The sequence below is a fragment of the Notolabrus celidotus genome, chromosome 5, assembly GCF_009762535.1.
Source record: "Notolabrus celidotus isolate fNotCel1 chromosome 5, fNotCel1.pri, whole genome shotgun sequence".
NCBI classification, from domain to species: domain Eukaryota; kingdom Metazoa; phylum Chordata; class Actinopteri; order Labriformes; family Labridae; genus Notolabrus; species Notolabrus celidotus.
In genome coordinates, this window is record NC_048276.1 from 27,610,638 (window position 1) to 27,627,808 (window position 17,171).

Consider the following 17,171-nt stretch of genomic DNA (forward strand, 5'->3'; position numbering starts at 1 on the left):
TTATAAAGGCACTTGTGTCTTGGGGGGTGGGCTCAGAGGATGAGCTCCCTCCAGGGATTCCCTCAGTCGCTGGCCTTCCAAAATTCTGTCTCAGGGCCAGCGCCTCTGCCTCCGTTAGAGGTGGCGGTGCTCGGCTGCCACCCGTTTTACGGGCATCTGCTTTCTTTCTATTGGTTGAGTAGAAGTCTGTGGTAGTTTAAATAGGCTTAATTATTTAACAGAACATGATATAGATGAAAATACATGCATGCGTGTGTGAAAACAGCATTATGTTGGGGATAAAACAACTGCACAGTCAAACAGCCACTTAATATTTACTTTACGATGTAAAACATGATCAAAATGAGGTACCCCCATGATATTATGCCGAGGTCTTACCTGTTTGAACAATGTTTTTATATTTCATCTTAAGCTGCAGCCAGGTGCGCTTCTCCCCCCGCCGGATTGCACCTAAATGAAATAAATTAATAGGCTACCATTCAAGCAGTTTCCCCCTGTGATTGCAAAGGACTACATTTAAACGTACGCATTGACCCGAGCCGCAATGTTCTCCCATGCCGTCTCCCTCTGTTTGGCACCTGCAGCGGTGTTGCATTTTTTTTGAAAAACATGCTCAAACTCGCCAAATGAGCGAATAAGGATGTCCAGTTCCAGTGGGGTGAAAAATGCCGCCCTCTTCTTCTCCATTGCCATGGTGACTCGTCAAATCGGGGCTCCATTGATGTTGTCTTTTTAAAGTTGTGGTGCACGCACTTAACCCCAGGTGAAACTACTCCAAGTTGATTTAACTAACTCAAATCAGCTGTTGTGGAACCGAAAACACAGAGTTTCCTATCTCAGAGTAGATCAACTAGAGTTCAGGGTTAGACTCAGAGTTTTATTGAACCTGCTTTGTGAAACGGACCCCAGGTCTATTTAAATATAAGATGATTTAAATAAGAGACACTATGTTGTTGATGTCTGTGCGTATGTGACCTCATAATCAGTCAAAGCACAGACCAAGCTACCCGTGATGAAACCAGCACATTAAAACTTATATTCACAGATCAAACCTCTGTCAGATAATATCAGGGAGAGGAGATCTCTGAAGGACGTGAGCTCTCTGTAATGTGAAATAAAAACTGTGTCATGTAAACATGAAACACTACAGTGAGACCTGTGCATAATGATGATTGATGGATGCTCTGGCACTGGTGACGGATACACGCTGCAGCGATGTGGAGTAACTCAACATTTTTATTTTTATTGTGGCCCTCCTGTTGTAAGAAACAAACAATAAGTGCTCTCTGACCTCCGCCTCATCCAGGAGGACCACAGTTTGTGTGTCAGAAGCTTTATTTTCTGCGTCTTCCTCTCTGTTGTTTCCGTGGTTCACCGTGAGAACCTTTGATCTTCCGGCTCATTTGTGTGCATTTTCATTCATAAAGTGCTTTGTATTGACCGTATATGGTTGAATGTGGGCGTGAAAAGGGTGGAATACGAGGCTGAACTGCGTGTGCATATCTCCAGGTGGTTTGTGATTTTTAAAGGGAACATTGCGTAAAGTTTGCGTGCGAATGGTTTTATAAATCAGAATTATTTTTGGCGCACGCCATTTCCGGGGTTTTGGAGTAGGTACTCTTTAAGTAGGGGTTCTACGCACTTTTATAAATGAGACCCCCAGGTGTGTTCAGGAGTCACTGCAGCAGCACAGTATGGACAAATTAAAACCCATTGTGGACACCAAAAGTTGTTGGAAAATGTACTACTGACTTTAACATTTCTTATTTCAGGTCTTTAATGAAGAAGGTCATACCTGGTACCTGCCAGCCCTTTTAGCTTTAAATGTAATTATCTGTATGAAACTTTAACGTCTGTGTGTGACAGTAACATCTCCCTGAGTGACTCTTTCTGTTTCAGGGAACCCTCAGTGACTGTTCTAGTCTGTTTCAGGCAGGCGGCAACCTCCAGCCGCGAGAATTAAAGCCAATGCGGAGGTGTTAAAATCTGCAGTTCATCAATGTCTGCTTGAAAGTACCAGAAACCACATACACATAAATTCAGAAGAGATGATCTTTACAGCAGAAATAAACACGTTTACATCCTGGTACAAAAAACGAGTGTAGTCTGGATAGCTCATTTCTCGATCAGCACACACTGTACGGGGGGTAAATGTTTTCATAATGCGGTAATTTGATGATGTTAATATTACAAGTTTTCCATTATGAGAGTCACAGCTGAAGTGACTCTTTACCTCACACTAGCTCGACAGCAGTTAGGTTGACTTTAGCATATCCAGCTGACAATTGGCTTCAAAACAGCGCTTCAGAACCAGACAGGTAACGTCACGGATACTACGCCCATTATTTAGACAGTCTCTGGTTTCAGGGCACTTCTTAGTGACTATTTTAGTCTGCTTCAGGGCACCCTTAGTGTTGAAAGTCTTCTTTTATAGACAACGAGGTCTGTGGCAATGATTGTTTTGTTTGAGGATGATAACAAGAAACCCATGGGTGTATGTGAGCGTGTGTGAGTGAATCATATGTATTATAATTCATTAGATAAACACAAATTATAAAAATATGAGATAAAAGTAACTAAAATATGGATTCAGGCTGCACTCACAAAGACTAATATGTTCCAATGAGCCCTAATATGGTGAAATAACCTGATTTCCTTCAACTGTCATTTCCCCCAAAAATAGTATAAGTGAAATGAATCTATTCACTGAAACCAGCTTTGTTATGAAAAGATAACAAGATATATAAGTCAAGATACAAAGTTAACAACCAAAAATTACTTCTTCTTACAGAAGGCAGAGTTATCAATCGCAAAGTTGTTAAAAAACAGACATCTCATGATAAACATTTCCCTGAAACGGAAACAAAAGAAAACTGTCAAACAATACCATCTCCAAAAATGTTGTGATACTGTGTAAAATGTGAACAGCAACAGAAAATGATGCTTGGCAAAAATATTGAAACCCCATATTTAAATAAAGAATAGCACAGAGATAGCATATGAAATGTAATGTTGGAATTGTATGTAAAGTTAAATTATATAAGTAGGAATTCTGCATTAAATTTCTTAAATGACTAAGTCTCCGTTGTATATTGTAATTTTGATTTAACATTTAGGTTTAACGTTGAACATTTATAACTATATTTCATATTTATATTTAACATTTAGATTTAGATTTAACATTTAGATTTAGATTTAGCATTGGATTTAACAGTGATTTTAACTAATATATTTTTCACAACAAAATTAAATGTGAAGAAGATCACAAATATTGCTCTAACTGTGATTAAAAAAAAGTGACTTTAAAAATTCACATCTTCATTTTATGACGTTTTGGAGCTAATGTGGAGAATTGTAGCTGTTATTTTCAGTATGCACAACTTTACAAACGGTTGTCCCATAAACTTTCAGGGCCATACCCATAACCCAAACCTGCTGTGTTGAAATAACCCATGGATGGGTCGGTCCCTTTCTGACCCATCAGTGGGTTACTATTGTGGTGAGTTGGCTCTCCCTCCCTGCCACTGCATGGCACTGTGCCAGCTTCACAGTGCCACAGCATTGATTACTGGGCGACGGCGTGCATACTGATATATACAGATGTGTAGCCTGGCCTCACTCTCATTCTCCTAGTGGAGAATGAGAGAGAACAAGTGGCGTCTTAGCTGTTGTGGCACACGCTACCTCCATGGTAATGCACGCTCCTTTTTTCCCTCCAACCGTTGTATGTTGTAGTTCAGCTGACTGCTGGAGCAGAGGGAAGCTGTTTGCTCGACTGGAGGCTTGTTTAGACCATCACACAGCCTCTGTTTTATTTAACGTTTAGTAAATTATCTTTTAGATATTTTCCGTTTAGTGGCCCTGATCATTGCGTGGCCTGCCCACACTGCTGTTTCCGCTCTTAGCTCTTCATAAGAAGTTTTTGGCACTTCAGAAGAAGTTTTGACAAACTACTGCTGGTCCTGGATTTGACATGCAGGACATTATGTACCACATCCCTAATGTTAAGAGTCCTGCCATTTAATCAATGCAATTGTATCCAATGAGTTAAATTCAAAGGATTTTGATTTTTTGTTAATTTGTTGTTTATTTGCATTTTTTGATTTTGGTTTCTTTGTATTTCATCTTTTGTTAAATTGTCTGCACTGAATGAGCATCTCATGGCCTGTTTGTAACTTCTTCTCTGTTGGACAGGTGCAGAGGGCTTGAGCGGCAGTCCATTCCCTGGTGGTGGTGTTTTCTTCACAGTCCTTTTTGTTGGTATGCAGTGTCACGGGTGCTTAGTTTAAGGACCCCTCCTCTTTTGTTTTGGTTCCTGCTGCACTGGTAAGCCTCTACCCTGTTTACCCCCGCTACCTGTGCCTAACTGCTCACGTGTATATTTTTACGAAATCCAGTGTACGACCTTTTAGCTTTTTGTTGTGAAATTTGTGTTTGAATATTTTGCAATTAAATTGTTATCTTTTTGATAAAATTATTTTCTTGAATTTAAATCGTCTCTTGCCCCGTAGTATGATTGACAAACTTGTGTGACCTTTGGTATAAAATTTCCTGGGTTGAAATTCCACTAGGCGGCTTTTCCACGTTTATTATTTTGTTCTATAGCAGTTTTTATACTGCACACACAGACAATAACCCATCACAGAGCACGTGTCTAGTACACATGAAGCAAAGTGTAATTCATCATTTTACATGATGTCACACATTTATGGATTTGCCCCCCTGGAGGGGAAAAAAAGGCTTCCTACTGCTACGGAAGGCAGAAGGCCTGGTTGACCAACAGCTCAACATTGGGAGTTTCACCTGGCCAAAAGATCTTGCTTGCTGCCCCCCTCATCAATAGCAAGCTCCTAGCAAAATGCAAAGGCCCCTACACCATCTCTTGTCAACCCACTGTCGTGATCACGTCATTCACTATGAGGACTGGTAGGGCCTATCTGCCAGCAATCTTAGCAATCTTACAAAAGTGGTTGAAATATATGAGGCTGGGAGTATTGAATTGTCCAACGCAAAGTGGTGCAGCCAGTGGTCATTGTCTTCAAAAAGGATGGGTCACTCCGAAGGTCACTCATTGTATCGCCTTCCGGAAACCCAATTCCATCTCAGAGTTTGAGTGCCTATCTCATGCCACAGATGACTTGCTGGGGAAGATTGGAGCTGCCAGATACATCACAACGGTGGATCTGTGTAAAGGGTACTGACAAGTGCCCATAGAGGAGTCAATTCGGCCATACACAGCATCAGGACACCAGCTGGACTCTTCCAGCTCCACCGCGATGCCATTTTGACTCCATGGAGCGCCTGCCACCTTCCAACAACTGATGGACAGAGTCCTCCAGGGTTGTGGACATTGCAGTGCAACCTACCATAGGTATGTGGTGATCTTCAGAACATGTCCAACATCTGGCCAGGTTCTTGGAATGATCCAGCAGGCTGGGCTGACTCTTAACCCAAACAAGTGTGAGTGGGCACGGCAAGAGACCAAATACATAAGTGGATAGACAGATACAGTGGAAAGCAGGGCCTGGCCATCAAGTGGGGCCTTGGGAAGCCTGGGTATTAATTGCTGGGACAGGATTTTGACCTGGAAACTGACACCAGAGGACTCACCTGGATCAACTCTATGAAGGACCACAACAGCCGCCTGACACGTGGTACCTTCAAGTTCGCAATCCGCCCCAGTGTCGCTTGTGTTGCGCAAAGGTAACTTGCTCAGCCGTGTTTTCAGTACTTTTTTTTTCTATGGTAATATAGGAGTTATTTTTTGTAAATTTTGTAAATAGTATTTTGATTTTTTGTTGCACTTTTTAAAATATTTTGCACTGCACTTTGTAAGGCCGCAAACAAATGAATTCCACCTTCACCTCATTTTCCGATTCCGCCTTCGTTTTCACACTTAAACAGTCTGTTTCAGGGCACCATTTAAGTCTGATTTATACTTCCGTGTCTAATCGATGTCAACCAGTGCTGCATAGGGTCAACGCAGAAGTATAAACGGAGCCTTTAGTGACGGTTTGAGTCTGCTTCAGGGAACCTTAGTGACTGATTATGGCCTATTCTCAAATGTCCTAGCATCTTGAATTTGAGGAAAGTAAGAATTGTACATAAAATTTCCTCATGCCACTAAAGTGAGCTACATGACGTCATACAGGTTACGTGAGACGTCACAAAGTGCTGTCTCATTCCTAGTTCTACAGTTTTGAGCCCTTACAGCCCCTGCACACAATCACTTTTCAGAGGACGGCATTAAGTCAAAAAGGGCTCAGGGAGGACATTGGGCATCATTCACCAACAGTGCGTACGCACGAATATGTGCTTAAACCAAGCGTACGAACGTTGAAGCACAAATCTGGGATTCATCAATATATTCTTACCTTGAATTTATTATTACACTGCAAACAAAAAAATAGAACTTCCCTCAGACTATGCTTACGCACAAATAATAACGACCAACTTTCTCAGAAAATGTAAACGCATACTCTAACTAAATGCATTACATATTAAACTACTTTCTGTGGTAACTTATATGAAAGGAAGGACCACGCAACAGCTTCTTATTGTTATATGGACTCTTATCCATGAACTCCAGAAACTCATACAGGCTGTAGCATCGTGCTGCTTTTGGTGAAAAGAGAAATTCCACAATACATTCAAGTACTCAACAGGAAAATGGGAAACCCCTACACTTCTGAAAAAACGATGCATTGAAACAAACAGCTCCCTCTAGTGTGTGTAACACTATTATCATGGAGCAGGTTTAACATACTAATATATTGTTCAATATTACAAATCTTTCAGTAAAACAAAAAAGCCTTTCATAGAATTAAATAATAAAAAACTGTGAATGTGATGCATTATCATACTTAGAATATTGAATCTTACATTAAATACTTATATAATATGACAATGTACATATTAAAATGTCACATTTTTTATGTTAATTAAACCGTCGACCACCAGTTGATTAGTTGGGGCCTATTTAAGGGCATGCACTGAACAAAATTGATTACAGTTTATGTCCAAGAATGTAAAAGATGGCAGATATTGCCTTGCTTTATGGTTCAAGGTGTCTTCATTATCCCCGGGAGGCAATTTGTTTTTCAGTCAGCAGTGACATAAACAAAATAGCACAACAAATTACACCAACATTAAAACACTTAAAACAATACAACATAAAAACTATAGCTATGTGGCATCAATAAGCATTTGGTTGAAGACATTGCAGCCCGTGCATTAAGAAGAGAGCGCCTCTTCGGAGATAGTCAAGAGTGTGAAGAAGACTGCAAAGGCATGTTTTTTTCTGATTGATTGCACTCGTTTAATTACAAAAACAGCCAATTGCAAACATCAACAATCATTAAAGGAATTATCATTAGGCGGCAGCTGAATATCATCACTTTATCCCTTATTTCGGGAACATATTCCTGATATTGAAATGTCTCCAATAATTGCAGCCATTCTTTAATCCTGAGCTGTGAGATCAGGTGGTCCTTGTCCTCCTCCAGTTTCCTTCCTTCTTTTCTGTTCGGCTCGTGTTTTTTTGTGTCCACTTTAATATCAAACCATTTTGTCTTAACCTCAGCCATGGTGCAAACCCCAGGAGACAGCATTAACAGCCTCAGTAAGAAACCCTGGCTTCATTTTTTATGTCATGGTGACTCCTGCTGATACGCTTCAGATAAGTGTTGGTTTGCTTGCCTCAACCTCCGCAACAATCACCTCTATTTCTGCCGAGGTGAAATTCTTGTGTTTTTTTCCTTTTGGGGCTATATCTTTAGCAATTTAGTTTTTTCTCCAACTCAGCGCTTTTGTCTTGATGCACCGAACAGATGTCCTTATAAAGATGAATTGGGGCGGGGTAGTATGCTGATTGTAGGTTGCGGGCACAGGCCTGTCAATTTAGGATTATTCTGATTCACTAAAATACACAAGTTTGGTCGGGACAAAATTGGCTGGTGCGCACTTATTTTATGCGCAGAGTAAGAACATTTCTACGCATTTGTTTGTGAATGAGGCCTTAGCAAGTTTCAGGGCACCCCTTAGTGACTGTTTATGAACTAACATGGATGTTGAAGCTTTTAGAAATGATCAAATCTGCAGTGAAAGAGAGCTTTGTTAAGAAAAGGGGTCTGCACTGCACAGGTTCATGATTTTATTTGACATGAAGACATTATTTACAAAACAAAGAGCTGGAACAGAAACCTTAGACTAACACACATGGTGTTTTTTCTTTACATCGCCAGGTTTTTTTAGGAAGCTCTTACGTAAATTCAAAGACTATAATCTGATTTTAACCTCTATGTACACCTCAGGGACTATCTGATAATTACTACAAACAAACATCCGAATTATAAACGAAATTCAACGAAAAAACATTACTTTACATAGGACCAACTGTCCTCTCTCTCCTTGTGCAGCATGATGTCTCACCTCAGGCTCCACCCGTATAGATGTCAATCAGCAGGTGGGCAATCAGTGTGTGACATCACAGAGTTCTAATCTTGTTCTACAGGTGATAATTTACCTGAGACCAACCTGCTGAACCTAGAGGATTCTGGGAAACGTAGTAGTGGGCAGGTTCTGTCCTCATAAAACCTTTGATTGGCTCCATGTTGTCTGATTGATTATAACGTCAAAATTAAGGGGGAGGAGCCTAAAATGTGACATCACTGAGTGTGGCAAGAGGAATGTCCACCTCTCTCTCTCTCTCTCTCTCTCTCTCTCTCTCTATCTGCACCTGCCTGCCTGTCTGTCTGTCTGTCTGTTTGTTTGTACCTGTCTGTCTGTCTGTCTGTTGGTCTCTACCCGTCTTCTCTCAGTGGAAGACGGTCTGTCTCCAGCGTTTGTCAGGCATGAACGGCCACAGGGCATCAGTGATGGCAGAGGTGAAAGGTCGTGGTGTTACGCTGAGGTCGAGCAGCTCTAGGCGAGAGCAGTTTAGCTGACTGTTGATTGGACGAAGAGCTGCTGCAGCTGCAGGCTGCTCCGTTAGCTGCAGAGAGACAGACAGGTGTATACTAGTTACAAACTCTACATTTAAGCTACAGATCATGCAGACCACAGGCATAGTCTAAATATTTAGTCAGTGCGGTCTTTACATTTCTTCATAGTCATAAATATATTGGTAATCATATTGATTGCCATGTTACTATTGTACTCAGTATGTAAGCAGATGTGTTTACAGGTATGAGGTGGTGAGACAGGAGGTTGAACGCCTGAGCAATGGAGATGGCCATCTCATATTTTGTCTTCTGCTCCTTCCCAGAGAAATGAAACACTCCTCTGATAGACGGGTCCTAGAGAGACAGGCGAGTGGAGGGACAGATAGGTGGAGGGACAAACATGATCTGTCTTTTTTCTCTAATTGTTATCTTAAGGCAGAAAAGCATAAATCACAGACGGACAGACGGATAGTACCTGTCTCGCTCTCTCGGAGAGTTTCCTGCAGACAGCAGCAACGTCTCGTGTGTCCGTGGGGAATCGCTGCTGGCAGTGATCCAAAGTGCAACTTTCTGTTGTCTCAACCTTCGTCCACAGAGCCGTCACAGCACTCTCCATGACCGACTCCACCTCCCCAAACAGGACAGGTACCCGCAGCACCACCGCACCTGATACAGGGACAGACAGATAGACAGGTCAGAGACAGACAGACAGACAGACACAGACAGACAGACACAGACAGACAGACAGGTACCTGGACAGTGTCTGAGTGTCTCTCTTTCTCCCTCTAGCTTGCTGCGTCCGTAAACGTTCAGAGGGTTAGGACTGTCGTCCTCGCCATAAGGAGGATTCCTGCCGTCAAACACGTAATCACTGCTGATGTAGATGAAGAATGCACCGCAAGCAGCTGCGAGACAGGAGACATCTTCATCATTACCACCATCATCTTTATCAGTTTGCTCTTGGTCCAGTTATGCGAGTCAGACTCCAGTGTGTTCACCATAACCTTCTTCATCTGATTCTGAATCAGGTTAAGCTAAAAAAAAAAAACAACAACCTGCTAACAACGTGCGATGACTCACCGGCCTCCTTGGCGAGCGTGCTCGTGGCGTGTACGTTGAGGTTCACGGCTGCTTCAGTGTGTCTCTCCACGACATCAGGACGTCTCTCTGCTGCACAGTGTACTATCACATCTGGCTGAAACATGTTGAAATCAAGTTTATGACACTATCAGTGACATGAGTGTATTCAGACGCGTCATGCCTGGAGGGGCACGTGACATTTCACAGGGTTCCTCTCATATGTTCATTTGATTTGATTATCATAACTTTTATAGGATCCTCTCATCCAGATATTTCAAGTCAAAATGACTCCTCTACTTGTGCCTTCTATCACACCTCAAAAAAGCATCCACCCCCTCTCCCTGTAGTTGGTTTCATCTAAAAGTGGTTTCTGACAGCAGATTAACCACAGAATCGGTCTACAAGGTGACACGCTGTGTGTCACTGTGCAGCAAAGTGTCCAGCAGATCATCAGCTCCATTTTAGAGTATGTGTAAACATGAAGTGTGATAAGTTAAACACAGACATGGGTCAAACTCCAGAATCAAACACAGGTCAATTAAATGTTTGTCAAACATGGTTTCTGTCATCATAGTCAGTTCTTATCATGCTGATTTATGTCAGTGTTCATGTTTCTAACTAGTTTACTTTGAATGAGTTATTTGATGTTATAAAAGAGGAGAAGTGACGATATGATTGACAGCTGTGTTGACCAATGAGGCCCTTGCGGCGCTGTGTGCATTATATTATCAGAGTAGAGGAAACGTAACAAATACTAAAACAGGATTAGGGTGAGACCTGCATTCAACACTTGAAATAATGGAATAATTCAATTAACATGTAAACATGGACTCAGGGAGGTGTGGACTCAGGGAATTGAACAGTTCATGTCTCAAACACTGACGTCACGTCACATCTTCATCTGAATAAAGGGACGTCTGTTAAAAAGTAGCCTGACTCAAACAGCTGATCCATAGTGTATATTGTGTAGTTTATTGGGAACTGTGTGGAGCATATTGTGTAGTACCGTGTACTCCTGCAGCAGTCCTCTGACGGCATCCTCGTCTGTGAGGTCACAGCGGAGGAGGCGGGGCCTGGCTCTCCTAAACCCCGTCCCAATGACCGACCAGCCACCATTCTGAAACTCTCTACAGACTGCTCTACCTAGAAGACCTGTCGCCCCGGTAACCAGGACCCTCTGAGCAGGGACCAAGACTTCCTCCTGAAATAAACAGAGAACAACATGAGAGCTAAACTTTGACTGTTTCTACAGCGCCACATACAAATGGGATGTGACCCACACACAACTTCAGAAGGGGAACTGGTGCCACAGGTGGTGAGAGGGTGAAGTCAAGTTATGTTCTGATGTTTATGCACATTAAATCCATTAACCCTCAAGGGTCTATTTCCGCACCGGCGCGTCAAAGTGACGTACGCTATTTACGATGACGTAGCAGGAAGAGGCGGACTCACTGAGTCATCATTTCGACTTCAATGTAAAGTCCGGACTTTGAATTATATCATACATTAATATTGTGCTGATTGACCACATAATCCCAGAGTTATACCTTTCTTTATTTGTCACTTTTGGTGTGAGTTTTGAGCGAATTTTGAAGGAGTTTTGAGGGAGTTTTCTGCGTGTTTTGTGTGTGTTTGGTGCGAGTTTGGTCCGCGATTGGACCGGGCACAAACTACAGAAAGGCTGAGGAAAGTTAGGGCAAGATGAGGTGCCTAATGAATGTGGAGCAGGCTTTACAGCTCTTCTTTGAGGCTGAAGAAGCTGAGGAAGACACGGATCCAGAGTCTGAGCCAGAGAGTGAGGAGTTTGATGATGAAGTGAATGATCCGTGTTTTATTTTGAAAGAGGAGAGAAAGGGAGGAGAGCCTCCGACGGGCTCGCAGTGATTTGCGGAGGACTGAACAAAGGAGGCAGGAACGGCGCGAAAGCACGCCCCCCAGATCCAGATCTCCACTGGCTCATGCAGCAGAGCCGCACCTCCCTGAGCGCTGGGAGACAGATGAGGGAGCAGATACTGCGCCAGCAGTTAGTAGGTTCCAGCCACGAAGAACACCAGGTGTTCTCACTATAGCCCCAAAGATATTTTTATTTTGTTTTTTGCAACTGACACAGTCTGAACCATCTGCACCAACACCAATAAAAATGCTGCAAAAAACAGGGATTTGGGGAAAAAGTATAAATGGACTGATATTGACCAGGAAGATCTCCACAAATCTTTTGGTCTCCTGATGTTGTTAGTGTCTCTGCCAAGTCTCCAAGACTACTGGAAAAATAATCATGCTTTGTCTGTGCCATTGCCAGCCAAAGTGATGACAAGAGACAGGTTCCGGTCAATATTTTGGAACATCCACCTCAGTAATCCGGAAAAGGATGAACAAAACGACAAAAAGAAGGGAACACAGGGGCATGATAAACTGTTCAGAGTCAGGCCTCTGTATGATGAAATCATCAGTGCCTGCCAGGCATATTATCATCCAAGGAGGGAGCTGGCAGTGGATGAGAGGATGGTGGCCACCAAGGCAAAAACAGGCATGACACAATATATGAAGGACAAGCCCACAAAATGGGGATTAAAACTTTTTGTATTGGCGGAGTCAAGAAGTGGCTACACTGTCAGTTTTCAGATTAACACTGGCAAGACAGTCTCTGCAAGTGAGCATGGGCTGTCATATGATGTGGTCATGAACCTTATTCAGCCGTCCTATCTTGGCACTGGGTGCCATATTTACATGGACAACTTCTACACAAGTCCCAAGTTGTTCATGGACCTGTCCAGCATGAAGTTTGGAGCATGTGGCACCTACAGGGAGAACAGAAAGGGATGCCCCAGAGGGAGGGAAAATGCTCTCACAAAAAAATGCAGAAGAGGAACAGTGAGATGGATAAGACAGGGCCCACTCGTCTTTGTAAAGTGGATGGACACGAGGGAAGTCTCTGTGTGCTCCACCATCCATCCTGCATTTTTAGGTGAGACAGTGCAGAGACAGGTGAAGAGTGGAGATGGATGCTGGGCTGTGAGTGACATTCCCTGTCCCACTACAATCGTGGCCTACAACAAGCACATGGGTGGGGTTGACCTGTCAGACCAGCTGATTCAGTACTATTCCACCCATAGAAAAACTGGTCGCTGGTACAGGACGGTACAGGATGCACCTCCTGGACATTGCAACAACAAATGCCTACATTTTACATTGTGAGATGAGCAGAGCCAGGCAGGTGCAGTCCATGGCACACAAGGACTTCATGGTGGAGCTTATGTGTCAGCTTTGTGGAATTGACAAGGCAGGTGTTCCACAGAGCAGAAGAGCTGATCACGTGCCTGTGCCCATTGCCACAGCCCGCTGGCAAAAAAAGCCAGCAAGGGCAGGTTGAGGTGCGCACGCTGCCTCTAGGTGGACAAGAAGTGTGACACACCCTGGAAGTGTCAGGCCTGTGATGTGCCCCTCTGTCTTGTGTTGGACGGGAACTGTTTTTGGAGTGGCACAAGTAATTTGAGTGCTCATTGTGGCACCTGATTGATTTGTAAATAGTTGTACAAAAAGCGCCCGAGGAATTGCCTACATTTAATGTAAATGGTTGTAAATATCTTTGTTGTTAATTACATTTTAACTTTTTATTTTAATTTTAAATGTATATTCATTCTATTTTTAAAAAATGTTTCATAAAACATGTTTGTGGTTTTAACAGTTAAAAATCCAACTTTTTCCAGTTAGGATTTTATGTTTTTGTGTGGCTTTAGGTCTAGTTTGTTAATACAGTATTTCAAAATGAAAAAATAACTTCAAAGTGTCACCTGTTAGGTTGTGCTTGAAGTGTCAGGCCTGTGATAGTGGACAGGAACTGTTTTTGGAGTGGCTCAAATAATTTGAGAGCTCACTGTGACACCTGATGGATTTGTATATAGTTGTACAAAAAACCGCCTGAGGAATTGCCTGCATTTAATGTCAATAGTTGTAAATATCTTTGTTGTTTGTTAAAATTTGTACATATTTTATTGAAGTTTACATACTACATTTGGATTCTATGTTTTAAATATGGTTGATTAAACATGTTTGTGGTTTTCACAGTTAGAAATCTAACTTTTTCTATTCAGATTTTATATTTTTTGTGTGATTGTAGGTCTAGTGTGTTCACACTTGTGGGGTTGTGCTGAAAAAAATGACACCAAACAAGGCCAGGAAAACAGTTTTTAAGGGGAAATGTAAAGGTAAAATCAAAATGAGGCAAAAACTGCCAATTATACCCTGGACCCCATAGGGTTAAACGTCAACACATTAACAGACCCCCATAGCCTGAAAACATGTTGTATGATAAACAGCAACATGTACCAACTCTAAATTAACATAAAGCGCTCGGAATCGCTGTAAAAAAGCAAGCAGAAAACATAGCAGGACAGGAAAGAGGCCACACTGCCCCAAGCATTTCAGTGTAGTACTACAGCGTGATCACAGGTATGTAGAGCTTCCGTTTGCGTCGACCCACAGCTGAGTAGGAAAATGCAGAAGTATAAACCAGGCTTCATCAAGCAATTAGTTTCTTTTTAAAAGGCCAGCTCTTCTTTGGTTGCTTCCAGAGAGGAGGGGCAGGGTGAAGAGGGTCAGGTGAGCTGGTGGCTCTAAAAAAATAAATGTCTCACAAGATTTTAACATAACTCTGTTGATATAGACAACAGTGACTTGCCCTATATCTTGTATGAAGATACATGGATATATGTTATAAGCTCGATCTACGGCCCAGCACTACTGTGGTGGGATCATTGATCATAACCAGAGCTATATATTTGGAACAATAGGCCCATGTTAACAGAGCTGTGCATCAATTTTATTAACGTGTCTCGTGCACATCAGGAAGCTGTTGTAAACTAAACAAACACGGACACGTTCAGCTAAAGATCTCCGACTCATTTCTCGATCGGCACACTGTAGGGAGGGTGATTTTTTTCTAACGCGGCAATTTCGAAGATATTGAGATTACGAGTCTTCCAATGAGAGGCACAGCTGACTTGATTGACAGGTGGGAACACTGTAGCTGGAGGAGGCTCAAAGCCCGCCTCTTTATGTCACATTAGCTCGACAGAAGCAATATGGCTGCCGTCGACGTTTGGCCGCAAAACAGCGTCACGGATACTACGTCCATATTCTATACAGTCTATGGTGTGATGTTATTGTGGATGGAGGATGAAAATAAAACACTGCGGGTACTCTACCAATCAGAAACGTTCAGCATTGCAGGCACCCGCCCACCAAAGTTCCTGGACCTTTAGAAAGTACTACCCCTGAGCAGAGAGATTAACCCAGGAACTAAATTTAAACCCTGGTTCCTGATGATGACAAGCACCTTTTGTCTCCCTCTGTTAGCTCTGTTAGCTCTATTAGCACTGGTGCTCTGCTAGCTCTCTGTAGGTGAGTGTTTACCTGAACCAGCTGCACACGGCCCGGGCTGAAATTGATCCTTAGCTCTGCACCTGCGCAGCTCATCTCCCCTTGACGTCACGGAGCTGTTTCTGATATCAGTAATGGATGAATATCGGTTATTGATAGATATATCGGTCCCTGATAATCTGCTGCGCAGTTCCTTCTGTTTTCCGCCTTCGCTCTGACGTCAGCAGCTATTTGCCGTAAAGCATCTGTCGCGATCATAGGTCGTGAAGATGCTAAAGAGATAGCAGGCTAGCAGACGGCAGGATGATGTGAAATGAAACGTAACCAAAGTGAATCCGCTTTGTTTAATCCGGTCCCGTTATATACGGAGACTAGAAGGACCGTATCAAACAGGCTGCGTTCATTTCACTCCTACAAAACGGACAGGAGACCCGATTCCACACGGAGACACCTTTCACCAAAACACCAGTGTAAACAAAACCTATGGAGAACAACAAGAGACAAACAAACAACAGACAACCCACAGAGGGTGAATTTACCTCCGAGCCTGTGAGCTCACACCCAGGCATCAGGACCGCAGACTGGTTTAAAGTGAGGGTCTATGATCAGGACCAACGGCGCAGTGTAGTAGTCTTCTTCTTCTTCTTCTTCTTCTTCTTCGTGGTTAATGGCGGATCGCAAACAGCTTTTAGGTGCATACCGCCACCTACTGTACCAGAGTGTGTATCAGGTATCATCATATCAATTCCTCATTAATTCATCCTGTCAGTCTTGTGTCCGATAGGAAAATATAGAGCGCCCTCCTGACTGCTCTTATACCTTCTCCCTCTGTTCCCAGCAGTCCTGTGAGACTCCACTCGTGTCCTGCTGCTCTAACCCTCTCCTGGAACTGCTCTAGCTCAGCTGCATGCCTGCTATTTATACAATCTATGGCTACTGTTCAAATCACATGCTCACATTCTCACCTCCACACCTCTCATTCCAATCATTACTCCTTTTTCCTAATGTATACAAAGTGTCATTTAGTCCTGTATGCCTCCTCCATTCCTTTCTTCTTACAGTTTTTTCTCAGTCGCTTTTGTACATTTTTCAGATCAGAATTTAAATTCTCACTTGTTCAATCTTCACATCATTACTTCACTTGTGCACATCAAAAAAGCAGTTTCTCATTTCTTTGAACAAGTTGCAAATGCTTTGGTACATCCTGCAAATGATTATGTACAATTCTCTGCTGTTTCCTACATTATCAATCGCTTATGTCATGTTGATCAAAATGTATTATAATGGGTCTCTGTTGAATAGTCCCACCTTCCACAACATTTAGGCATTAGTTCATTGCATAAGTCTTCACATGCAAAATGGTTGAACATGTTGTCAGAATATGTCAGTCATATTTCTGTACATTTCCATCAGACTTTTTTCTAAAATCTGTCCTGAATTGGTAAATTAGCTCAAAGGTGCATCTAATGAACCATCAACTGGCAATTATATATATATATAGCCGAAGCACAACACAATGTTATAATGTCTGACAATGGAAGGACAAGGAATTGGACTGGGTCAACAGCCAGAGAGAAGAAGAGAAAGAGCAGTGAGGCTGCGCGTTGGAGGAGTTGGGAGGCAACTAATTAAAGTACAAACAGTAAAAGCGTAAATGTGAATCTTGTAAATCAATCTCCCATATACACTAAGGTGTAACTTACAATTTACAATAACTTTCATCAAAACTTTAGCCATAGTTTACATCACAACGTTCCTCCAGAGTACACT

At 42.5% G+C, this 17,171-nt stretch overlaps 1 protein-coding gene and 1 long non-coding RNA gene across 3 annotated transcripts; both read right to left on the reverse strand.

Annotated features, from left to right (window-relative positions):
• Positions 1-1,402, reverse strand: LOC117812297. Its single transcript, XR_004631181.1, has 3 exons — positions 527-1,402; positions 379-450; positions 1-167 (listed from the first exon to the last, which is right to left on the reverse strand). It is a non-coding gene; the product is annotated as an uncharacterized LOC117812297 (long non-coding RNA).
• Positions 1,403-8,135: 6,733 nt separating this feature from the next.
• mat2b (methionine adenosyltransferase II, beta) lies at positions 8,136-16,072 on the reverse strand. 2 transcript variants are annotated; one of them, XM_034683895.1, is made up of 7 exons: positions 15,941-16,072; positions 11,029-11,223; positions 10,023-10,137; positions 9,695-9,847; positions 9,418-9,608; positions 9,183-9,296; positions 8,136-8,992 (listed from the first exon to the last, which is right to left on the reverse strand). In XM_034683895.1, exons 1-7 carry the CDS (start codon positions 15,968-15,970, stop codon positions 8,816-8,818), a joined length of 975 nt encoding a protein of 324 aa, XP_034539786.1. In that variant the 5' UTR covers positions 15,971-16,072; the 3' UTR covers positions 8,136-8,815. The 2 variants fall into 2 exon arrangements, with proteins under 2 accessions (XP_034539786.1, XP_034539785.1); XM_034683894.1 differs by lacking the exon at positions 15,941-16,072 and adding an exon at positions 15,435-15,629.
• Positions 16,073-17,171: the final 1,099 nt, after the last annotated feature.